This window comes from Trachurus trachurus, assembly GCF_905171665.1.
Source record: "Trachurus trachurus genome assembly, chromosome: 7".
Classification (NCBI taxonomy): Eukaryota; Metazoa; Chordata; class Actinopteri; order Carangiformes; family Carangidae; genus Trachurus; species Trachurus trachurus.
The window spans coordinates 2,234,993-2,260,709 of NC_139901.1; the positions used below are offsets into that span (position 1 = coordinate 2,234,993).

The 25,717-nt window shown below is 43.5% G+C and overlaps 1 protein-coding gene across 4 annotated transcripts in view; it reads left to right on the forward strand.

Annotated features, from left to right (window-relative positions):
• The window catches only part of gripap1 (GRIP1 associated protein 1), a 73,377-nt gene that overhangs the window by 22,168 nt on the left and 25,492 nt on the right, over nucleotides 1–25,717 (forward strand). For 3 of the 4 annotated variants that reach the window (XM_083976007.1, XM_083976009.1, XM_083976010.1), the window contains exons 10-22: nucleotides 889–936; nucleotides 1,288–1,319; nucleotides 1,450–1,497; nucleotides 3,557–3,656; nucleotides 3,808–3,885; nucleotides 5,197–5,289; nucleotides 9,697–9,831; nucleotides 10,943–11,038; nucleotides 11,160–11,270; nucleotides 11,386–11,487; nucleotides 11,680–11,793; nucleotides 14,328–14,405; nucleotides 24,678–24,773. In XM_083976007.1, the coding sequence (XP_083832133.1) occupies nucleotides 889–936; nucleotides 1,288–1,319; nucleotides 1,450–1,497; nucleotides 3,557–3,656; nucleotides 3,808–3,885; nucleotides 5,197–5,289; nucleotides 9,697–9,831; nucleotides 10,943–11,038; nucleotides 11,160–11,270; nucleotides 11,386–11,487; nucleotides 11,680–11,793; nucleotides 14,328–14,405; nucleotides 24,678–24,773 (1,131 nt within the window). The remainder of the gene's footprint in view (nucleotides 1–888; nucleotides 937–1,287; nucleotides 1,320–1,449; nucleotides 1,498–3,556; nucleotides 3,657–3,807; nucleotides 3,886–5,196; nucleotides 5,290–9,696; nucleotides 9,832–10,942; nucleotides 11,039–11,159; nucleotides 11,271–11,385; nucleotides 11,488–11,679; nucleotides 11,794–14,327; nucleotides 14,406–24,677; nucleotides 24,774–25,717) is intronic. The other variant, XM_083976008.1, reaches the window with a different exon arrangement.

The following is a 25,717-nucleotide window of genomic DNA, read 5'->3' on the forward strand; positions in this document are numbered from 1 at the left end:
TCTCAGGGAGAGGATGTGGCTAACGCTAGCATGCGCTAATGTTTACGGGTGGATGTATCGCTATGGCCAGAGCGATTGACAGAGTGGCGACAGCTTTTGATGTCGCCACCAGCGCGGTCACGTGGTGACCACATGATATCAATCGCTCTGGGCCGGCCTACTCCTGTCGTTACATCACCACAGGAGCCTGTATAAGTGCCGTTTTACCAGTGGGTGGGCTGCAGAGTCGATGCAGGACCTGTTTGCTTTCCTCATAGGCTCAAGGAGGACCAGCTATGTAGAGACCAGAAAAAACATGTTTTTAATAATATGGGACCTTTAAAAAAAAAAAAAAGTGATATTTTCACAATATGTCCCCTTTAATACTTTCCTTCTTCTCATTGGTTCACCACTTTTACTGTCTTGTCTTCATTATGTGGAGGTTTGTATGGTTCAACAATAGAGCAGCTCTCCTTATACATGGATGAATATTTCCAACATGTAAAGATAATCATCAGATGGTAGTGAAGTGACCACACTGCTTCCTACTGTTCTGGGGAACGTGAACTGCTTCTCTTCTGTAGCTCCACATGAAATGTACAGTGAGGGACCCCATTAATCATTCAGCACAACAGCTCTGACATTCTTTCTACATATACAGAGCTCCCATTCATCTGCTTTAGTGACCCTGTTGGAAATGTGTTAATTGTGTTAAATATTTATTCTTGATGTCAGGGTTAAATGTGGCGTTTATCTGTATGTCCTCCATATATCTGTATGTTTCGGGGGTCAGAATATGAGGAACAACACAATCACCAACTACGACTGATCTGAGTGACATCACTACTGGAGAGTGAGTGTGTGTGTGTCTCTGTGTTGTTCACCTGACTCTCTCTTGTCTGCCTGCAGGCCTCCAAACAGGCTGAAATCACCAAATTGCAGGAAGAGATTACAAAGGTAAAGCCCAAAAAGGAGATGTCAGTGATTGATTGATTGATTAAAGGGATAGTTCAGCTTTTTTGAAGTGGTGTTGTATGAGCTACAAATGCCCATTAAGTATACTAGATGCAGGAGAAAGGTCGACCAGCTGATGCATTGTAATTTTCTTTAACTTTAGATCGTACTCTTGAACTGGTGTATTATTTTGAGACAGGACTTCTTCAAAAACAGCTGAACTATCCCTTTAATCTGCTGATCCACTGAGATAGTTACATATATGCATTTGTAGCTTCAAACATATTTAATAAGTTTATGGAATATGGACAGCAGCTTTGAATTGTGACTTGTGTGTGTCCGACTCTCCTCCAGCTGTCTGACAAGTTAAAGAAGAAGCAGGAGAGGTGAGAGCCCTTGACTTTGCTGTTTGACAGTGAACACCAGTCACAGTGTTTATTTAAAGCAGAAGTGTTTGTATCTGAAGTTTAAACACAGACTGATGGATGATCAGTTTCTGTTTGTGTCTTCCTGCAGTTTTCAGCGTCTGCAGGGAGAGAAGGAGGCTCTGTACAACGACAGCAGGTCAGACATGCACCTTTTACTACTACTACTGCTGCTGCTGCTGCTGCTGCCGAAACAGTGGCAATTTAACATGGATACGCAAGAGCGACCACATGTCCACATGCATCTCTTAAAGGAATAGTTCACCCAAAATTGAAATTTCACTCATTATCTACTCACCCTCATGTCGACTAAGGGCTGGGAGAAGTTTCAGAGTCCTCCGTGGCTTCTCTGAGTTACAGGGGGTCTCGGCGTAGCAGTGCATGTCCATGTAACGGTTGCAAATCGATACCAACTGTCTTCATAACAAAAAGACACACCAAAAAACATCCAAATACCTCCATGCTGCTCGTATGTAATGTTGAAGCCCCGAAATGCGAAATTGTCCTGAAAAAATAAAAAAATAAGTCCCAGTTCATCACATTTGGACGAACCGGGAAGAGGAGCTTCGAGAAGCTTCCGCTACAAAACAAGCTTGAAATATAGACTTATTTAATTTTTTTTCGGGACAATTTCGCATTTCGGGGCTTCAATACAAGATGGACATTACATACGAGCAGCATGGAGGTATTTGGATGTTTTTTGGTGTGTCTTTTTGTTACGAAGACAGTTGGTATCCATTTGCAACCGTCATATTGACATGCACTGCTACGTCGAGACCCCCTGTAACTCAGAGAAGCCACGAAGGACTCTGAAACTTCTCCCAGCCCGTAGTCCACATGAGGGTGAGTAGATAATGAGTGCAATTTTAATTTTGGGTGAACTATCCCTTTAAGCCGCGAAAGTTCCAGGAACCTTTATTAGTTAGGTCCGAAGACAACTTGATATTTGCTCTGGATACATGTTAATGTCAAATCAGGAGTTTCTGTGACTTCAGCACCATGGACAGCGCAGTGTCAATACACAGCACAGTTAGCTAGTTATTCATAGAAGAGTGTACGAGTAAAGTTTTTATTTTTGGAACAATTTTTTTATTTGAAACATATACACACAAACACCAACCCAACAAATACTGAGGAGATGTATAATATATACAGTTACACTTGCTTCACGTTATTTTAAAGTTCTGATTTTGTTCTGGACTAGATCTTTGTAAATAACAATCAGTATTCTTATACTTGTACAACATATTTCCCATAGTCCATTCCTCACCTTCTATTTACCTTGACCTGCGTTCAACATTAGCAAAAGTACTTTACAAGTGAGTAAAACAAAAACAAATACAATGTTGTAATGATAATAATTGAAAGAAAGAAAGAAAGAAAGAAAGAAAGAAAGAAAGAAAGAAAGAAAGAAAGAAAGAAAGAAAGAAAGAAAAGGGGGGGTGACTAGAGTTCTGGCATTGCCTGTATTAATGACCATCAAGTCTGTTTTCAGCTGTAGTCATGCTGTGATTTTCTCCATGATGAACATATGGTTTACCCTGTCTCTCCACTGCGTTATGCTGAGAGGCTGTGCCTTTAACCAGGAAGCTGTTAGAGTCTTTTTCGCTATCAGAAGGATTCTCAGCAAAGATTTTGAAGTTTTATCTGTCATAGTGTCTGGAATTCTACCCAGAATGTAAAGTGCTGGTTCCAAAGGGAAATGAATACCCAGAATCTGTTTAATCTCCTTTTGAACATTATTCCAGAAACCCTGTATTTTTTGGGCAACGTCTTCGAGTAAAGTTTATTTTAAAATGAAGTACATTTGAAAGTCATCTAAATTAGCAGTTGTTTTCAATCTTGTATCCCTTAGGATAAATTTGTTTTGGACATAAGAGAATGTCACCTGTTCACATATACTATAAAATATAAAATAATGATTTATTTTATTTTATATTGAACCAACAATAACAAAAGTGCTACAGAAATAGAAATAAGAGAAATTAAAAGAGAGCATAAAAAAACAGCACTACTGTCATTAATACTCCTTCTACTGTAGCTATTCCTATTATTATGTTCCAACAGCTTGTATAGCTAACACTCTGTTGATGTTGTTTTACTCTACTGTAGGTCACAATGTGTGTTGACAGTACAGTCTTTTTGTTCTTATGCTACAGCAGGTGTGAGACTGTTGTTGTTTGTCTGTGTGTCTGTAGGACAAAGATTGATGAGATCAACCAGAGGAAAGAGGAGGAGCTGAAGGCCATGAACCTCCGCAACCAGAAACTACAGTCAGACCTCATGACAGCCAATCAGGTCAGACCTCAGGAACACACATCTTTACTTACTTAGCATGCCAACTTCAAAGAAAAATATCTTTTTTTTTTCTGTACCAGGGTGTTTCAGCTCTGATCTGAATCTGTTGTGTTAACTGCTGTGAGACTGAGTGACCTGTGTTTGTGTTCAGCTGACAGCAGAGCTGAGAGAGCAGCTGCAGAGCAAGGAGAAAGAGCACGAACTGGCTCTGCACACTCTGAAAGACCAGGTACAACACACACTCTTAACTGACCACCTGATGCTCACTTACACTGGCGTTTTGCTGCTAGAACCTGTGAACATCGACTCGGAGCAGGGAGGAGGTTTTTGTGATCTCAGGTTCAGCACGAGTGTAGTGTAGCTCCATACTGATCAGGATGTTGTTGTATTTTTTTTTTTTTTTTGGTATTTGATTTTTGATTTTTTCAAGAACAAGAACAAAATTCCATTTACAAACTGAATCAACAAAATCAAAACAAGGAAAAACTCAATATCCACAAGATGGCAAAGTAAAATAGAAACATAAAAAAATAATAATTAAAAATAAATAAATAAAAACAAGAATAATAATAATAGTAATAAATGAATAAATAAAATACATTATGCAATAATCAAAGATACAGAGAGAGACAAAGGGTAGCATCACTACTCATAGGTTATGCCAAGCCAAACTCAAATACATTAGTCAAAATTAGTCAATCTGGTGTGCTGGCAGATTTCCCATATAAATTAAAAATGGTTGCCATATTTTGTGTCTTACTTTTTTTTCTGCATCCAATAAGTTACTTTCTCTAGAGGACATTTTAATTGGAAGAGGGGCGTCTGATTTCCACTTTATTGCAATACATTTCTTAGCAATTGTCAAAAGGATTTCTGTTGGTTTCTTTGCATAATTTGTCTCAAGATTGGAATCAGTAAAGTTCTGATCAGGATGTTTGAACAAGCGCAAAGTAAAAGGAGATGAGGAGACAAGGGAAAAGCGGGAGGGAGCGAAGACTGTTGGGAGGAATGAGGAACTAACACCGACGACCGGAGGAACTCCTACTTTGTTTTGCCTCTTTACTGTGACGGCGTTTCGCTGCCAGAGTGAATTGATCTTGAAAAATTGATTCCTATTCACCGAGAACTGTTTTCGGGAGGTAAAACTAATGACTCGTGTGGAGAGAGGGAGGCAGAGCTCAATGATACACATTGATTTTTCTCACCCAGCCCTTTCATATGACAGAAAAAACAAATATGTTTTCCAATATCACTCTGGCAGCGGGCTAGCCTGCTGTTTGTTTCTCTGGATACCGGCCGAGCTGTATGTCTGATCTGCTCTGTTCTCTTATCCTCCTCTTTGTCTTCTTATTCCTACCTTTATGTTTGTGTTGTTTTGGGTGTCTCTCTGTTTATGTTTATGTCCTGCTTCTCTTGTTTTGGTCGTTTCTTATTCATTCTTTGTCTTTCTTGCTTACTTTTTAAAAATGTTTTCCTTGTTTGCGGTCCTTTCTCTTGGTTCTCTCTGCTGCGCCCTGCCTGTGGCTCGCTGGCACCGCAGGTAGCCAATCAGAGCGCGGTCAGTCAGGAGCAGGTGGACAACATCCTGCAAGAGAACGATGCACTGAGGACAAACCTAGCAGCTCTAGAACAGGTAACAAACCTGGACATCATCATCAACAAGGTCGCCTTCCAAATGGACTAACCTAGCTGCTAGCTGGAGAAGCTAACATAGACCCAACACAGTCTCTGAGGGACTAACCTAACACCTAACCTCAGAAACAGCAGTCTGTTGGTTTGTATGAACAGAGCGGCCCTGGATAGAGTCAAATACCAGTTTTGTCCTTTCCCTGAGCAACAGCCTAGCTGCTGTAGAACCTAACACACATTTAGTTTTCAAACGCCAAATATCCTCGTATCTAGCGCAGTTGTGATCTACAGTGTTGTTGCATTTACAGAACTGTGTTTCTAAGTGAACACCTTACTGAGTATGGAACTATAACCCATCTCACAGGAGAACAGTGCTCTGAGGACTAATCTGTGCGCTCTTGAACAGATAATTATATCTGGGGTTAAAGCAGAACACCTAGGTAGAGCCTCACCTTTAGATCGATGGTCTGAACCTAATCTAGGTTCCTAGAACGTCCATTGTTGCTGTTGATTGTTTCTGAAGATAACCTTCTAGAGAACACCATACTCTGATCAGGCCCTTAAAAGCAACCTTGGGTCATTAGAGATGGAGTTTATATAGAAGTAGGCCCAACTAGAGTACAGTTTATGTTCTAAGTAAACCAAGACATCTGCTGACTTAAAGGGACAATGAGGAGCAGAACGAAAAATTCCGTGACAATAAAAAAGTCTCATATTAATGTGGAAGAATCTACGTTACCCACACTTGGGTCCATTTTCGATAAATATATCGTTTTGATGAATGAAAACATGAGTCTGTCTTGCGCTGGTCAAAGAATTTCACTGTGTGCACGGAGGCTCATAAATGTAGTGGGAAAACGCTTCGCTTTTCCAAAACTCCTGGTTGTCCCTTTAACTGTCTGACTCAAACACATCCACTGTCATCTGCTCTCACCTACTGTCACCTACTGTCACTGTCGGTCATCTACTGTCATCTACTGTCACTGTCGGTCATCTACTGTCATCTACTGTCACTATTTATCATCTACTGTCACTACTGTCACTGCCAGTCACCTACTGTCACTATTCGTCATCTACTGTCACCTACTGTCACTGTCGGTTATCTACTGTCACTATTTATCATCTACTGTCACCTACTGTCACTGTCGGTCATCTACTGTCACCTACTGTCACTATTCGTCATCTACTGTCACTATTTATCATCTACTGTCACCTACTGCGGCCGTAAGGTCTCCGGCGCCTGTCGCGGCGGCAATCCCCGAACCCGGTGGTGGACACCGGAAGTAAGGGATGGCGTCAAGCTGAAGAAGGAGTCCTACCGAGCCTGGCTAGCTCGGGGGACCCCCGAGGCAGCTGACGGGTACCGGCAAGCCAAGCGGACTGCAGCCCGGGCGGTCACGGAAGCAAAAACTCGGGTCTGGGAAAAGTTCGGGGAGGCCATGGAGGAGGACTACCGGTCAGCCTCGAGGAAATTCTGGCAAACCATCCGGCGCCTCAGGAGGGGGAAGCAGTGCTCCGCCAACACTGTTTACAGTGGAGGAGGGGAGCTGTTGACCTCGACTGGGGATATCGTCGGGCGGTGGAAGGAATACTTCGAGGATCTCCTCAATCCCACTGAAACGCCTTCCGTCGAGGAAGCAGAGGCTGAGGATTCAGAGGTTGATTCATTCATCACCCAAGCTGAAGTCACTGAGGTAGTCCGGAAGCTCCTCAGTGGCAAGGCACCGGGGGTGGATGAGATCCGCCCTGAGTACCTCAAGTCTCTGGATGTTGTGAGGCTGTCGTGGCTGACACGCCTCTGCAGCATCGTGTGGCAGTCGGGGACAGTGCCTCTGGACTGGCAGACCGGGGTGGTGGTCCCTCTCTTCAAAAAGGGGGACCGGAGGGTGTGTTCCAACTACCGGGGGATCACACTCCTCAGCCTCCCGGGGAAAGTCTATTCCAGGGTGCTGGAGAGGAGAATTCGGCCGATAGTCGAACCTCGGATTCAGGAGGAACAATGCGGTTTTCGCCCTGGCCGTGGAACGCTGGACCAGCTCTACACCCTCCGCAGGGTGCTCGAGGGCGCATGGGAGTTTGCCCAACCAGTCCACATGTGTTTTGTGGACTTGGAGAAGGCTTTCGACCGTGTCCCACGTGGCATCCTGTGGGAGGTGCTCCGAGAGTATGGGGTCGGAGGCCCTCTGCTGAGGGCTTTACGGTCCCTGTATGACCGGAGCAGGAGCTTGGTTCGCATTGCCGGCAGTAAGTCAGACCTGTTCCCGGTGCGTGTTGGACTCCGGCAGGGCTGCCCTTTGTCACCGGTTCTGTTCATTATTTTTATGGACAGAATTTCTAGGCGGAGGGGGTACGGTTCGGGAGCCACTTGATTTCATCTCTACTTTTTGCGGATGATGTGGTCTTGTTGGCTCCCTCGAGCCAGGACCTTCAGCATGCACTGGGGCGGTTTGCAGCCGAGTGTGAAGCAGCTGGGATGAGAATCAGCACCTCTAAGTCCGAGGCCATGGTTCTTGACCGGAAAAAGGTGGCTTGCACCCTCCATGTCGGGGAGAGTTCCTGCCTCAGGTGGAGGAGTTTAAGTATCTTGGGGTCTTGTTCACGAGTGAGGGGAGAACGGAGCGCGAGATCGACAGGCGGATCGTTGCGGCGGCCGCAGTAATGCGGTCATTGTATCGGTCCGTCGTGGTGAAGAAGGAGCTGAGCCGAAAGGCAAAGCTCTCGATTTACAGGTCGATCTACGTTCCCACCCTCACCTATGGTCATGAACTCTGGGTCATGACCGAAAGAACGGGATCCCGGATACAAGCGGCCGAAATGAGTTTCCTCCGCAGGGTGGCGGGGCGCTCCCTTAGAAATAGGGTGAGGAGCTCTGTCACCCGGGAGGAGCTCGGAGTAGAGCCGCTGCTCTTCCACATCGAGAGGAGCCAGCTGAGGTGGCTCGGGCACCTGTATCGGATGCCCCCTGGACGCCTCCCTCGTGAGGTGCTCCGGGCATGTCCCACCGGGAGGAGGCCCCGAGGAAGACCCAGGACACGCTGGAGTGACTACGTCACTCGGCTGGCCTGGGAACGCCTTGGGGTCCCCCCGGAAGAGCTGGAGGAAGTGTCCGGGGAGAGGGAAGTCTGGGGATCCCTGCTCCGACTGCTGCCCCCACGACCCGGACTCGGATAATGCGGCGGACAATGGATGGATGGATGGATGGATGTCACCTACTGTCGCTGTCGGTCATCTACTGTCACCTACTTTCACTATTCGTCATCTACTGTCACTGTCGGTCATCTACTGTCAGCTACTGTCACTGTCGGTCATCTACTGTCATCTACTGTCACTATTCGTCATCTACTGTCACCTACTGTCACTATTCGTCATCTACTGTCACTATTTATCATCCACTGTCATCTACTGTCATCTACTGTCACTATTCGTCATCTACTGTCACTGTCGGTCATCTACTGTCACCTACTGTCACTATTCGTCATCTACTGTCACTGTCGGTCATCTACTGTCACCTACTGTCACTATTCGTCATCTACTGTCACTGTCGGTCATCTACTGTCACCTACTGTCACTATTCGTCATCTACTGTCACTATTCGTCATCTACTGTCACTGTCGGTCATCTACTGTCATCTACTGTCACTATTTATCATCTACTGTCACTATTTATCATCTACTGTCACCTACTGTCACTATCCATCATCTACTGTCACCTAACTGTCATCTAGGGGTTGCACAGACTAGCCGACTAGTCGGTTAGTCGACTTTACTGCTGCACAATGACGTTTTGAGCATGACGTTGGCTAGTTGCTGATCACGTGATTTTGGCAGTACAAGAGGGGAGCCGCTTGAAACAACAGCTGAGTGCACTGAATTAAAAAAAACTCATATTGGCAGCTTTACGTCACGCACAATAACAACAACCAACCAACCAGGATCGAAAAACAAAAACTGAGTGAAACTGTGACTGAGCAGGACTGTGTGTCATCATTTTCCTCCCTAATTGTTTAATGAACAGTAGCACTTCTAGGAGTGTATTTTACCAAGAACAAGTGGTTTACAGCTTGTTGTTTATACCTGCTGCTCTGTGCATGAGCTGTCTGTCAGTGAATACAGATTACTGCAAAGTATTTCCTTCCTCCTGTGACTTTATTTATGACGGGAAAAATATGAATGACGTCATCAGTGACTAGTCGACGTCGACTCAACTTCCAGAACTTTAGAGTCGACTTTAAAAAATCTGAAGTCATGCAACGCCTACCCACTGTCACCGACTTTCACTGACTGTCACTATCCGTCATCTACCGTCACCTACTGTCATCTACTGCTGCTTCTGTCACCATCCGTCACTTTCTGTTCCCTACAGTCATCCTCTGTCACTTGATGTAAATAAAGTTGTTGAATCTGCTGTTCAGATCCAGACGGTGAAGACGCAGGAGATGAATCTGTTGAGAGAGCAGCAGGAAGCACTGACGGCTGAGCTGCAGCAGAGACGAGCCGAACAGGAGAGTCTGTTAGCTCAGAGGGACGACCTGGACTCTCAGCTGCAGGTAACACACTCGAAATCTGACTGAGCTGCTTTGAAACCAACAATGGATCACATTTATTCATATATTTTAAAGGGAAGGTTCAACATTTTGGCAAATTGGCCCATTGCCATAATTGCTATAGTCATAGCAGTAGGTTCGTTACCTTTATTTATCGGTGTAAGCTATTTTTAGAACGGAGGAGCGGAGCGGCAGGCTGCTCAGAGCTATGCTATGGAGGCTGAAGGAATTTCTTGGTTTCCCTCATCAAACTCATCAAATACACAATCCAACAACTCCAAAACGCTTTCATGGACAAGTTGTGACCTGCACAATCACCACACTATGAGATAATAATGGAATGTTACGCAACTGAGCCGTTTTCGAGGTAAATACAGGGTAAATACAGAGTCTGCTTGCTGAAAAACTGTCCCTGAACGCAACGCGCATCAACGGTCAACCAACAATTAAAGGTAACGAACCTACTGCTATGACTATAGCGATTATGGCAATGGGCCAATTTGCCAAAATGTTGAACTATCCCTTTAACTTTACAACCAGTGGATCTGTATAGACTGTAATAACTTAGAACCCTAACCCCCTTTCATTAACATCATGAGCCTTAAAATGCATGGCACTCAACAGTAAGATACTCACACAACAGCAGAAGATACAAACATTATCAAAACTGCAACCCTGACACTTTTACAAATAACAACACGAGTAGAATAAAATAATTCTAGACCCCAGACTGATCCCTCCCTTGTTGTATTTTGAGTTTCAAATGCTCCAGGTCCTGATCCAGTTTAAGATCCACATGATCCTGACCAGAGAGATCTATCAGTCCTCATGAGGATTCACTGTAGGGCCCTTACTGCAGGAGCTTCTGTGGTTCTGGTTACTGAAGCTTTTGTGAATGAATTTTGTAACGCCACATTTAATCAAAAGGTTCAAAACTTGACATATTTAAAACTTGGCTGTGTTTAGCAACTTTCTGTCAGGAATTGAAATTCCTCCATTATTCTTCATCAGAAGAGGAGCAGCTGTTTGTGCAGAAGTACATAAACAGTTTAAATGAGTCTAAATGTTTAAACGAGTCATGTGACATTCAAATGTAATCTCTTCACTCTGTCAGGAGTCGAGTTTTGCAAGCAGGAAGCTGTTGGAGCAGTTAACAGAGGAAGGACAGGAGAAAGAGAAAGTGCTGAGAGAGCTGGACGAGGCTAAGAAGGTACACACACAAACACACGGAGGAGAAAACATTATACAAATTCTTGTTTGTGTGACACATGCCATCACAGATACACAAACACATCCAGACATTCTGTGCCTGTGTGTGAATGAATGAGCAGACTGCAGAGAAGAGGAAGGCCATGCTGGACGACATGGCCATGCAGCTGAACCAGGAGAAGTCCGACCACAAGGAGGCGCTGTCGGACCTCAAACTGCAGCATGAGAAGGAGGTGAGCCTCGAACCGCCGGGGTTCATGTTTTTACATAGAATGCAAAGCAACCACACCATGTTTTGTGAATGAAATCTGAACGACTCAGCTGCTGTTTCTCCTCTTCTCCCTTCAGGTTCTCGGGGTGAGGGCTCGGTACGAGAAGGAGCTCAGAGGACTCCATGAAGACAAGAACCGCTCTGAGGAGGAGATCCGACAGCAGCTAAGAGATGAGAAGGTAAAGAGGGAGCTGGAGGAAGAAAGAAAAAAGATGGAGGAAATAGGAAATGGGGGAGGAGGCTGAGGTGATCAGTAAAGGAGAGGAACAAAAAGAGGAGAAGGAGAATAAGGGAGGAAGGTAGAAATCCTGATCCTCATATCTTATCCCGTCCTGTATCTGGAGTGTGATTATCTTCTGTGTGTGTTTCAGGCCCGAGCTAAAGAGCTGGAGGGTCTCCAGCCGAAGGTGGAGGAGCTGCAGGCTCAGGTCCAGTCCATGGAGGGAACCAAAGGCTGGTTCGAGAGACGACTCAAGGAGGCTGAGGTGAGTCTGACAGTGAGCCGGTTGCCTAGTTACCTGCTTCCAGCTGCAGGTTGGAAGTTTTCTGATGTCTTTTAGTGGGAACATCCCCTCCAGAACGCGTCTTAATTTGGAGACTTGCAGCCAGAACAGGGATTTAACCCTCTGATGTTCTAACCAATCAGAGGAGACCACGCTCCTAGTCTACTACTCCTCGCACCGGTGTTAGTCACAGGAAGACTTGAGTCTGACTGACTCCCTGGCTCCTGAGCCCCTTATCAGCTGAGGCAGTGAACACAGGGGATGCAGCTGAGGGGCTGGGCGGAGTGTCTCATGCTAATGCTGATGATTCACACTTATTTGAATATTTCACCTATAACGAGGTTGGTTTAGATCCTTTACTCAAAAGTTTTCACACATCCCAACTTCTCCAGATTGTATGGGAATTTCAGCAGCTCAGCTTAGCTGGTAAAGTGAGCACAAAGAGGTAAACTGGCTGAGGTAAAAAGAAACAGGTGAACTGATCTCTGTTTTGATACAGAACGTTTAGTCAGACAGCAAAACTTAATTTACTCGTTCTGAACTCAAATATCACAAACCTGAATTTAAATCAGTCCCAATGCTGACGTCCACTGTCACGGCTTGTCTCTAGTTCCTCCTTTGCTTTTCCTCCTGTGATTACCCCATGTGTCTCATCTGTGTTTGATTGCCCCCACCTCTACAGGGATGGAGTCTACTCCTGATCTGAGGCCCCATTAACACGTCGCACAAACTGAATGAATGAATTTATTTATTTAAAACCGGGACAATGCACAAAAAACATTATTCTTGTAAAACAAGAATAGATGCTTTGAGCCAGGTTATAGCAACAATTGCTAATTTCCGCCTGTAGTCCCTGGGCAGGAAAAGTGGGAACAGATACAATATTAAGATTAATTGAAATAGGACATAATAACCATAATATTTTAAAAAAATTGACAGAATGCACTAATAAAAGCAGGGAAACAGGAGCGCCAAATCCTAAAGTGCACAATAGGGACTAACAGCACATACACTCATTCAAACACATACACATAAAATACACAGATAACAATCCTCCTCCTCTAATAACCACACTCATAGCCAGACACATACACACACTCACATAATACTCAACAATGTGTGCAAACTTGCTTAACTGTGATATTTACCTGCGTTTTGGCCTTTAGTTGACATATAAACGGAGCTTCAAGCAGAGGTGTCAAAAGTACTCACATTCTGGGGCGGTGTGTGGCGCAGTGGGTAAAGTGGCCGCCCCATGTAGAGGCTACAGTCCGCGGTTCGAATCCCGCGTCGGGCAGACCTTTCCTGCATGTCATTCCCCCTCTCTCTGCCTCCCCCTTTCCTGTCTATCTCTACTGTGTACTATCAAATAAAGGCAAAAAGCCCCAAAAAATATATATTAAAAAAAAAAGTAGAAGTACAGATACTTGTGTAAAAAAATACTACTGATACTGATACTACTGAATAGTACTGATTCAACTCCTTTATTCAATTGATTATTACCATCAATGGTACACGGAGATGTCCGGGCAAGTGAGAACGGAGGCTCTCTGCCTTCCACCTGTCGTCTCATGGCTGAAAACCTGCAGCTCCGCAACACAAATGCGCTCCATAACTTGCGGTCTTTTTTTTTTTTTTTTGGGGGGGGGGCTTTTTTGCCTTTATTTGATAGCACACAGTGAGATAGACAGGAAAGGGGGAGGCAGAGAGAGGGGGAATGACATGCAGGAAAGGTCTGCGTTGAGGACTGTAGCCTCCAAATGGGGCGGCCGCCTTAACCACTGCGCCACACACCGCCCCAACTCGCAGTCTTTTGTTTATGACAGTTAAGACTACACAGATACACGTCTTAACATCGTATATGTTATATAACGTCATCCACCGTTCCGTGTATTGATTTCTCGCCGGCTTCGTTGTAAACAAATGCACATGGCCAGGAGGAGGGTTACCAAAACAGAGAAAACACGACTGGACTTGCATAGTTCTTTTTTAATAAACAGACAAAGTGTTTTCACACAGGCAGCATTCTTTTACTCAAATAAAGTACAGATACCTGAACAATCTAGTTAAGTGCAGTAGCTCTGCCTTCAAGTCATCATTTCAAGTCATTGTTTTTTGTTTGGATTCTGATTGGCTACCATGGCTTTATACTTCTCCTTACACTGCCACCGTTAGCTTTGCCTGGCTCAAAGTTGCTTTTAACACTGTATTCACATGGGTTTGTGTAAATGAAGAATTTTTTGAAAACAATTGGTGTGAACAATGTTATTTTTGGAAACAAAGAGTGGGAAATATGTGTTTTTGTAAATACCTGGCTCTGTGTAAACGTGGCCTAAGTGTGATATTTCATAGATTTTTTCTAAATCTTGTGTCTACTCCGTGGGAGACGTGCAGTTTTCTGCCTCCTCATGTTTCTTGTGTATGTTTTACCGGCAGCTTTGTTTGATCACTTGTGTTCAACACTGTCGTTGTCTGACTGAACACCTGTGTGTCCGTGTGTCTTTGTGTGTGAACAGGAGAACATAGAGAAGAACTCTCTGGAACATCAGGAGGAGATCAAGCAGCTGCAGAAAGAACACACAGTCCAGCTGGAGGTACGCACACACACACACACAATGCACACACCCTCACACAAAACACATGGCTTTTCAGAACAAGATGTTTCAGGAAGCGTCTTTGTAAAAAATGAATATTTGTGTGTGTGTAGGTGTTTGTTTATACACGCAGTCTGTGTAGGTGCGTTTGTGTGTGTGTGTGTGTGTTGATTCTGGTCCAACTCTAATTGAATGTGTGTTTCTAATTAAAGCCTGGTTGTCTCCATGGTAACACAGAGAGGTTAAATCGTGTTAACAGCAGATCAGAGTGGAGGAGGCTCATGTTAAACTGACAGTCTGTTACAGAGACTCTGAACAAACACAATCTGTCAGGACGGAGCTCCGCTCACTCTCACTCTCGCAGCCGTCACTCCTTTGTGTCGGCGTTTGAGGAGGTTCGCTGTAACAACCAGCTGACACTCGCTTTATGAGGCTCAAACAATTACTGTAATTTTTAGAAATTGGGTCACATTTCCACCAGATCGGCTTCTCGGCGCGACGGGTGAAGACACCTCTTCAATCACACAAACCATCAACAGCGCGATTGTCGGATGATTGGATGAAATCGCGCGGCCGCATTTTGACCTCCGTCCAGAACAAGTGTGAATCCGAACCAATCAGACGCCTCCTTCAGTGCACGGGAATGAAAATTGAATGGGCTGTCGAGGAAAAAAAGTTCAAACTGAAGAGAGTGTTAATGAGTTCAGTCTGGAGTCCTTATCCTATCGCTTATCACAGAGTATTCTAACCGGCGAATGAGGCACGACCTGCAGTGCATCATGGGATGTATCTGTGCTGATGTCATAAGTCCTTCCAGCCAATCAGATGAGCAGACTGACTGGCCCTCCTGCGGCTCCTCTGAAACCCTTCAGGGAGAAACAGTTTTCTCAGAGACTGACTTCACTGATTACTCTGTTTCTCTGTGTGTGTGTGTGTGTGTGTTATCTGTTGGATAACAGCCTTGTACTAAGAGCAGGTTGAGGAAACTTAATAGGAAAAGTTAATTAATGATGAAGGAAGTCTAATTAGCAGCAGGTCTGGTGCGCGGCAGGTGCTCCGCGTGGCACAGGTTTGGATTTCCGCCGTCACGTATCATTTCATGTCTGGCTGGCTGAACACTGACGCCGCGTTAAATCTCAAACAGCAAACTGTTAGAAAGCATCCAGGCGAACACAGGTACACAGGCGCCCAGATAAATAATCCGCTGGTTTAATGGGCGGCAAACACAGAACATGTTCCACCTTGGAGGGTTTAGAGCTACTCAGGGGTTTGGAGTCGTGCAACAACTGCCACTGTTAGAACTGAATCACATGCATCTGCAGAAACGCAGTTTGTCACTTCTATTTCTGTAAAAATCCTGATTTCTTCAGTTGCATTTCAGATGGTTAATTATATTATTTTTTGGGCTTTTTATGCCTTTATTTTGGTAGGACAGTGTGAAAGACAGGAAATCAAAAGGGAGAGAGACGGTGAGGACATGCAGCAAAGAGGGAGAGTTGGATTTGGACCCAGGCTTCTGTGATTAGGACATTCTCTACTTGGGCTACCAGAGTACCCAATAATTGATTATGATTATGATTATGATTATGATTATGATTATAATAATTATTATTATTATTATCAGAAAATTTGTTGACCGTATGGAGAGTCTTAGTTTTGATTTAAAAGAAAAAAAACATGTTCTTGTACGAAAATAGAAAATATAATTTATATAATTAAAAACATGATATCAGATCTGATTGCAGCTCAGTTAATTTACACATTATCTAGATCTCAATTCGCCCACGTGCAGGATTTTATTTCCAGGAACTGAAATTCTTTTCGAAGCCAAAATGTGATGCAACAGAGACTCAAGACACTTAATTCTCATTTCTTTCAAATGTATGTGCATACATAGGCTGAGATGAAAGTACCATTTCTCAACCAGATTCTTGCAGTGCAATAGCAATAATGATAAATAGATAAAGCCAAGTTAAAAACTGGTAAATAAAAAGACAATAATTCAGACAAAAATCATAACATACATCAGCAGCAGTTTGGTTTGGGTGGGAATGACACAAGAACCTACAGATCCTATTCCCCTGTGTCTTTGGTGTGAACAAACAAAAATCACATCATCTTTAGTGCTGTCAATCGATTAAACTATTTAATCGCGATTAATCTCATGAATGTCATAGTTAACTCGTGATTAATCGCAAATTAATCGCACATTTTTATCTACGGTATTCTAAATGTCCCTTGAATTATCATTTTAATACTCTTATCAACATGGAAAAGTGGATAGGCTTGCTTTGTTCAAGTGTTTTTTAATGAAAACAACAATGTGTAGTGTTATATTTCTCACTAACATTCTCACTTTGAGCAGCCATTCACATTTGAAACAAAATCTATCAATAGTGTGTGTGTGTTAATCTCTCTCGCTCTCTGTTTAGATAAATAAACACAAATAAAAGCTACAAACACACACACATTGGCCTCTCGTATTCGCCAATCTCCGTGTTTTATTTTGAAAATTGACGCCATTAAAATTGTTTCGCGTTAACGCGTTCATAACACAATATTTTTGACAGCTCTACAATATGCATATACATTTAGAAATAACTCATTCCTCTGTAGTCGTGAATCACACTGCTATCACAATATGATCTTTCTTCTTTCTCACATATTGTTCATCCTATATCCTATGTTGTATATTGTATAGTATATATAAAATAGACCCACAGCAAGATTCCTGGCTCTGAGCTGATTTTCAAAAATGTTAGCAGACAAACAACAAACGGCTGATAACACGTGAAGTCACAGACGTGTGTTACGTGATCGTAGCAGAGCAGCTACAGCTTCCTTTAAAGAGAGCGACCATGTGAAATTCAGACAGTTTTTTTCTGTTTTAAAGCAGAAGTAAGCGATCCGGTCGTTTTGGCTAATGCTGCGTTCCAGGCAGGCTTTTGAAACCGTAAGTTACGGCTTCAAGTCACGACTTACGACTTTGTAGCGTTCCAGGCAACCCGCAACTCGCGTTTTTCCGACCTGTTACCTGTGAAAGTCACTATAACGGCCACTCGTAACTTCCGACCCGTGAACTCGTACCAGATCGAACTGGTACGACTTCACAGGTCGGAAAAACACGAGTTACGAGTTGCCTTGAACGCACCATAACGTCTTGTCAGCCGATGGAGTTAGCAGCCCCCGCCCTCATCATGGATCTATTGGTTCTCGTCCCTACGTCACCACATTCACGCGCATCCCTTGGCTGCACAAACAGCCCTTCATGCCATTCTCTCTCCTCATTGGATAAAAATTGTAGGATACGAGAAAAGTTTTCTCCTCGGCTCAGAGCAGAGCAGAGGGACTGACAGGTCGGTCCAAACACTCTATGTAAGTGATTGCTGTCGGAAGATATAACTATTTCAGACTTATATTAACACAAAAATATCGCTTACTTCTGCTTTAAATACTGTTTGATTTTCTTACATCAGCATGTCTCTAAAAGAGATGATTTGAGAAATGACTGGGTCATAAAGAAAACCATATCTGACTCCACAGAAACAAAGCAGGTCCAGCTGAACGATGGAAATGGACCATAAAATATTCAAGTTGTTAAAAGAGGTGCAGTGACACTGTAACCTCAGACTGTGCTGTTTAAATGATGAGCAGTTACAGTCACGTTGTCTCCACAGACCTGCTCATCACACCCAGGCCTGTTAGTCTAATGCAGAGTGATGCTGCATCAATCAGCTGCCGATGGGAGAAAAGAGACAAACAGGTGGATGGTGAATGCACATCCATCCTACAGGTGGAAGACAGAAACCAGACTCAACACAGGGGGAGACATTTCCACAAAGTGAAAGAAGTTGCTAAAAGTTTAAAGGTCCAGTGTGTAATAATTAACAAGGTTAATTGGCAAAATCTGAATATACTAGACCATGAATATTTTAGTATAAGTGTATACTCGCTATAAAATAAAATTGGTTTGGTTTTTGTAGCCTTATAATTCTTCTTTTATATATAGTACATTTAACAACGGTCTTGCTTTAGAGAGTGTCGCCATCTTGCGCCACCATGTTTGTACGGCAGCCTGAATGGAAAATCCAGCCAGTCAGAGAGCGCATTTCACAACGGGAGGCGTGAGTGCTAGCGGGCGAGTGAGCGCTGCAATCTAGATTCTGAACGCTGGATGTCACGGTTTTCCCCCCATTTTGCACACTGGTCCTTTAAAGGGGGAACTATGCAAGTTTTTTTTTTTTTTACCTTGATTAAAGCAGAAGTGAGTGATATATTTGTGTTAATATAAGTCTTAAATAGTTATATCTTCCGACAGCAATCACTTACATAGAGTGTTTGGACTGAAACACGGGTCTCTCAGTCCCTCTGCTCTGCTCTGAGCCGAAGAGAAAACATTTATCGTATCCTACAGTTTTTATCCAATGAGGAGAGAGAACGGCATGCAGGGCTGTGTGTGCAGCCAAGGAACGCCGTGAATGTGGTGACGTAGCGACGAGGACTGTTATGGTGCGTTCAAGGAAACTCGTATTTTTCCGACCGTGAAGTGGTACCAGTTCGATCTGGTACGAGTTCACCGGTCGGAAGTTACGAGTGGCCGTTATAGTGACTTTCACCGGTAAAACAGGTCGGAAAAACACGAGTGGGTTGCCTGGAACGCTACAAAGTCGTAAGTTGTGACTTGAAGCTGTAATTTACGATTTCAAAAGCCTGCCTGGAACGCAGCATTAGCGAAAACGACCGGATCACTCACTTCTGCTTTAAACAGCTTCGGAGTAATTGTGATGGTTAAATCAATGACTTGTAACTTGTTCCAGGGAGAATGGAGGCTCTCTGCCAACCTTGTAAGATCAGAGCCTCCGACCCGGTGTCCCAGCTCTCCTCTGGTCAGAAACATGGGCCAAACACGCCCCATAATCCAGCGGTTCTCAACCCCCCCCCCCCCCCCCCCCCCCCCCCCCCCCCCCCCAACACACAAACACACACACACGCCAGTGTGAACGCATGATGGATAAAGCGCAGCGCTGTCCGTGGTGTTTTTTGTTTTTTTTGCCTTTTTAGTTCTTGATCCCTGCGCTGAAAACATCAATTGGCTTATCAATTGAGCTGCTGTAGTTTTGTCTCCATGGCCAATGTTTCGACCTGGAGGTTTTCATCAGGGCAAAAGAACAAAACAAAGTGACGGAGTTTAAATAGATGCGGGTGGCGAGTTGATGTGGTGTCGGTTATGTGACATGCTAGGACCTGTCGGCGCAGGAGCGAGTGGAGCGCGGATGCAAGCCAATCTCCTTCAACCATGCACAGAAAAGGGGAATGATAAGAAACGTTTTTCTAATTTATTAAGAAACAATGCCCAGGTCAGCAATGCATGCCAAGAAACATGTCGTACATTTCTCCCCTCCAGTCACATTACCAACACAGCGTGGACACACACAACTCAACTGACGTGTAAATGCAAATTAAGTGTTTCAGTAGCACTTTTATGATACACGTTTATATCGATAACGTCTGGAAAACTACATTATGAGAGCGTAAAAATGTTTTGAGACTTTTTTTCAAAGTTAAGGTGTCTCCATGACCTGTTTTTACCAGAATCTCACGCGCACAGACCAGAACCATACCGCTTGATACAATGAATTTTGGACAAACAATGAAGCGAAAAAACAACTAAAACAACTCTCTGTAACAACCTTTACTGTTATAATGTTTAAGTAGCCTAATGATTAAGTTTAAGTTCTGCGATTTCAGTCTGTCTGTGAACGCATGGCTCTATGTGGTGATGAGGTGAGGTGAGGTGAGGGGCAGGAGAGAGAGAGCGGTGTCTGTGTGAAATGAGAAGGGCAGACATGGGACAAGTGGACAGGTTCGTTGTTGTTGTTTTGGTGTAGTTACGGCCGACAGTAACTGGTTTTGAGTAATAAAATGCATGTTTGAGAGTCGCTCGTCGTCCTTCTAACGTCCGGTCGGACGCTACATTAATTAATTAATTAATTAATTAATTTTGCATATTTATATTTTTCCTAAATGATTTGGCGAACCCCAGAAATCATCTCGCGACCCCAACTGGGGTCGGGACCCCAAGGTTGAGAATGGCTGCCATAATCTATAATCTCTTGTTTATGACAGATACGACTACAGAGATATACACACGGTAAAACTTATATGATATATAACGTTATCCATCGCTCCACTGATTGCCCTCTCGCCGGCTTCGTTTAAAACAATTTCAGAAGGCCGGGAGGGGGGGGGCTAGCTGTGAGTTGTAATATGCAAACTGTAGGGGGAGCTCCTTAGAGAAAATAGCGACTAAAACAGCGAAAAAGCGACGGGACTTTCATAGTTCCTGACGGTTCCTAGTTACAGATCAAATATTCCAGGTTCTGTTGATGGAGACGTGAATAGAACAGGAGGATACACATTGGATCATCAGTGTTGAAACAATAACCTGTGATGTTATAATGACAATAACCAGTGCAAATAAATGACGGAGCTAAAAACTTTGAACAACGAACAAAGTCAAGACTTCGGGGGGGGGGGGGGGGGGGGGGGGGGGGGGGGGGGGGGGGGGGGGGGGGGGGTGGAATAATAAAATCATTTTTAATTGATTGTCCATCCATCTCTTTTCTGCTGCTCATCAACATCCAGCTCACATTCATTTAATGACTTTTATCATCAGGGCTTATTCTTCTGTGCTGCTCAAAATCACTGACATAATGTGATATATTGATCAGAGATAATTCGTCTGAACTGCTTTTCCATTACACTTTCACACTTTGACCGTTAAGGTGACAGATCACATGATAAATCTCCCTCTATCAGCTGTAAAAGAAAAAACACTAAATGAATGTGGTGAGTCTGCAGAAACCCTGCCACATTATCTGGTTAATCCTCCACTATTCACCTGAACACACCTGTCTGCCTCTGTCCTGTGTGTGTGTGTGTGTGTGTGTGTGTGTGTGTGTGTGTGTGTGTGTGTGTGTGTGTGTGTGTGTGTGTGTGTGTGTGTGTGTGTGTGTGTGTGTGTGTGTGTGTGTGTTACAGTTTTTCTCCGTTGGTTTGGCTCATTTTTCGAAACAGAAATTACATTCTGAAAACAACATGGACAAACCTCCAGACCACTTGGCAAATGTTCGCAACAGAATTGTATTTCTCATTCATTTCATCAAATTGCAAATGTCTTCGTAGTTCGTACATCTTTGCAAATGATTAAAGGGATAGTTCATTCAAAATTGAAACTCACTTTTCTTCGTCCAAAAGACAGTCCCTCTTGTATTGAAGCCCCGACATGAGAAATTGTTCCGAAAAAAATTAAACAAGTCTATATTTTAAGCTTGTTTGTAGTGGAAGCTCCCAGTGTCTCAGTTCACTGCTTTGCCTGTGTCAGTGCAAATCTCGCGCGATTTGCATTGACACCCAGTTCACGGCTCCGCAAATGGCGCAAGATTCCGGCAGAGCAACACTGGGAGCTTTCGCTACAAACAAGCTTAAAATATAGACTTATTTCATTTTTTTCAGAACAATTTCTCATGTTGGGGCTTCAATACAAGAGGGACATTACAGACGAGCACTATGGAGGTATTTGGATGTTTTTTGGTGTGTCTTTTTGGACGAAGAAAAGTGAGGCCCATTCGCAACCGTCATATGGACATGCAGTGCTGCACGGAGCCCCGCTGTAACTCAGAGAAATTTCAATTTTGAGTGAACTATCCCTTTAAGTACAGGTAGCTGCAGTTAGTGCAATTTCCAAGAGAATAGATCTTGTTGATCTAATGGTTGTTCTCTCTAAAACATGTCAGCATCATTTCATTCTATAAGTCATCACATGCACAATAGTCTGTTCAGTTGTCAAAATTAGCCAAGAACAAAAAACCATGAATATCATGTATTTATTTACAGCACTGTTGACTACTTATCATATTCCTTTTTTTTGTTTATGTTTATATTACAGTATATTATGCTGTATACATTTTCTTTTTACTCTGATGAATGGAAGTTACTTTACGTATGAATAAAAATGGCTACCTTTCCTTGACAGTATGAATGCAATGTGTAATGTCAAACCTTATAGGCTACTCTTACCCTAAAATCCAGATTTTTTTATTTTATTTACTTATTTTATTTTTTTCAGTTTTATACACTATTGTATTCTGTTAGCTAGACAAAAAAAAAAAAAAAAAAAAAACTAGTACAGTAACTGTTGTCAATGAAGGACTGGGTTCAGACTGAGAGGTGGACATGAGGGACATTTCAATACTCCAGGGGTAGACAATAAGGGAAATTTGTCACTGGCCCTCCGGGCCAGTGGCTTTTGAAGATCACTGGCCCCACCATTCTAACCACTGGCTCAGGACAATAGGTATCGATCCCCATATTAACGAAAAACAACATATCCCAGCCAATTCCTGCGGTCTCGCCATCGAGGCTGGAACTTTCTGATACCATTACTAGTCAATTTCCAACATTCTTGATACTTATTCAATACCACGATCTTGTAGTTTCTTGAGATTTTGGGGGATTATTTTGTTATATGTATTTTAGTGATTATGTATGAGTTGGTATATTTGTGTTTAATTTTTGTATGTTGTTATTTATTTGAGTCTGATGTAAAGGATTTATATCCTGTATCAGATATTTTTCATTCAATTTCATTAAAGAAGGTCAAAAAAAGTGCTTTTAAATTCATCAGGCTACTTTATTTAATAAATAAATAACTGTTTCACATATTTAGCCTCCACTGTGGTTTAACAATGAAGTAAAAACAGAGTTAAAATGGTAAATATGCCTCAACACAAACATTAAGTTATGTAGTCATTACTTTTATCCTCCAAGTAGTTCAGTGATATAACTGTTGTTCTCATTCATTCACGTTTAGGCTGTTTCCACAGATTGGTGCAAAACTGACTCATTGTTTCATTTTCAGCTCAGTTTTGCGTTTACACACGTTTTTTTGTTGTTGTTATTATGGTATGTCACGTGACGTGCCACCGCTGCGGCGCACACCGAACAGCTGGCGCCCCAGCGCGAGCTCTGGCCCGTGTGTAACGTTCGCGTCGGTCCCGACAGGACTCGACCCAACGCGCTGAGGAGGAGGGAAGTTTCATGGTTAAGAAAAAGGTTTTTATCGGTTCTTGTGACGACCTTCTATCAGCAGCAGTGAGTGCGCTGGAGCTGCAGCTGCAGCTGCTTGCAGGTGGTGCTGACGTGCCAGGGCACAGCGCTGGCTGCGCACAGAAAGTAGATGTCTCTGTCGTTGATCGGGGTCGGGATCTCTTAGCACTAATTACCGAGACGATTTGACAGTTATCATTTCAAACCACAGGGATTTAATGTGAAATTAGATTTATTTATTTACTTGTTATATTTCTTTCAAGGCATTATTTTCACTGGCCCCACCGGGCCAGTGTTTGGAGCGTTCTGGTGGCCCTGACGGTTTGAAAAGTACGTCCGGGCCACCGGGCCATTTATATTGTCGACCCCTGTACTCCTCTGCCATAGTAACAAAACATCTAAACAGTTTGCCTTGCAGTGCTCACACAATGCCAAAGGACACAACGATGCATTTTGGGGGCGCTGACCATTTGTATGAGAAGGAAATTTAGTTTTGACACATGGGTGAACTGTTTTGAGAGAGAGATGCGCTTTTGCAAGTGATCTATGGTGTTGAACTGTATCACTGTTTTGCCAAATGATCTTAGAGTTTTGAGAACGTAATTTCTGTTTCGAAAAAAGAGCCAAACCGATGGAGAAAAATCTTCACTGGGCTTCTCTTTTACTGTGTCTGTTTCTCCTTGTTTCGCGGTGTAATAAAATCTGAACGGCTCAGAAATGAACACAAAAGCTAATTTCTGCTTGATGAGGTGTGTGTGTGTGTGATTAAGATGTGTGACATTACAGGGAATTAAGAGACATGGTTGTTTTCCGTCAGAATGACATGTTTTCCGTGTGTGTCAGGTGGGCGGCGGCCGCAGCCTACGGGTGCCGTAATGTAGATTTTAGTCAAATTAATTAGCAGCAGAGGATTAGAGGAGAATTAAAAGCAGTTTTTTTGTGACTTAATCCCCAGTCAGAAGGATTAAAAACTGCGGGGGCATCGCTGGAGGTGGAGATGTCGCTCCTTTTAAATCTTTGTTTTACTTTGTTTGACCAGGAGAGCGGAGCGACTGATGGAGGAGGAGATGGCTCCCTCTGCTCCGTCACGTCTTTACAGCTGTTACAATTTGGGCTCCAGATGTGTGAACACATGTGTCATTGTGCCGTGTCCCTGTCCTGCAGGAGAAGCAGTCGGAGATGGAGGGGTTGAACCAGCAGCTGGTGGAGGTGGAGAAACAGAGGGAAGAGCACGGCGACACCATCGGAAAACTCCGACAGGTAACAGCTGATTGGTCGTCTCAGCATCACATGAGAGGTGGTGAATGGACGTGCACTGGGCTTGGAGGAGGGGATGGTCTTCAAGCTTCTTCTGTCTGAAGAGTCAAACCAACACTGTTTAAAGGGATACGCCCAAAAAATGTTTTCATGTCTTGCCTCACTACCGAGTCCATGACCAGCAGATAGACACCATCCTTTCGACTGTGCGTGCAGTAACAAGGGAGATAGAGCCGTATCGCCTGTAATTAGCTTAGCTCAAATGCTGGAAGTGTATAGGTAGTGTTAGCCTGCCTCCTACCCGAGCCGAAATCAGCAGTCAGAAGCTGATTTCATTTTAGCTCTAAACTCTGTAAAAAAAAAACAACATTTAAAAAAAAAAAACATTTTTAGGCGAGAAAGTAGCCGTTTAGATCAGCAGTGTGTCGTTAATTTGTCTAAATACCAGCTGTTTACAATTTTGTTCGGACGAATTCGGCGCTACTCAAGCTAGCCGTTGTGACCAACGCACTTCCGGTTACTTTCACAAAATAAAACACCCGTTGCCCTTTACATACAGAAAACCATGAGGATAGAATTTGTGCTTTTACTTTGAAATAGGAAGCTAGAGTGTGGAAACTGACGTTCGAAATTGTGCGCAACGACACAAATCAAAGTCCAAAACAGACGCTACAGCCTGTTGTCCTGGTCCACCGTGACTGGACCACCGTCCTCCACTGGTCTCTGCCTCCTCCTGCACTATATCTACATACATTGTTTACGTTGTGTGTGCAATTTGGTGCGCACTTGTGTCCTTTCTATAGCGCGCGTTTGCCCCGGCGCGCATTTGTAAAAAAAAAACAATAAGAGAAAAAAAATAGAAGCGCGGCGATGATCAGAAATCAACTGTGCTTCATTTTAAAGCTTCAGAAAACATCAAACACACATAACACATTTGATTGACAGAG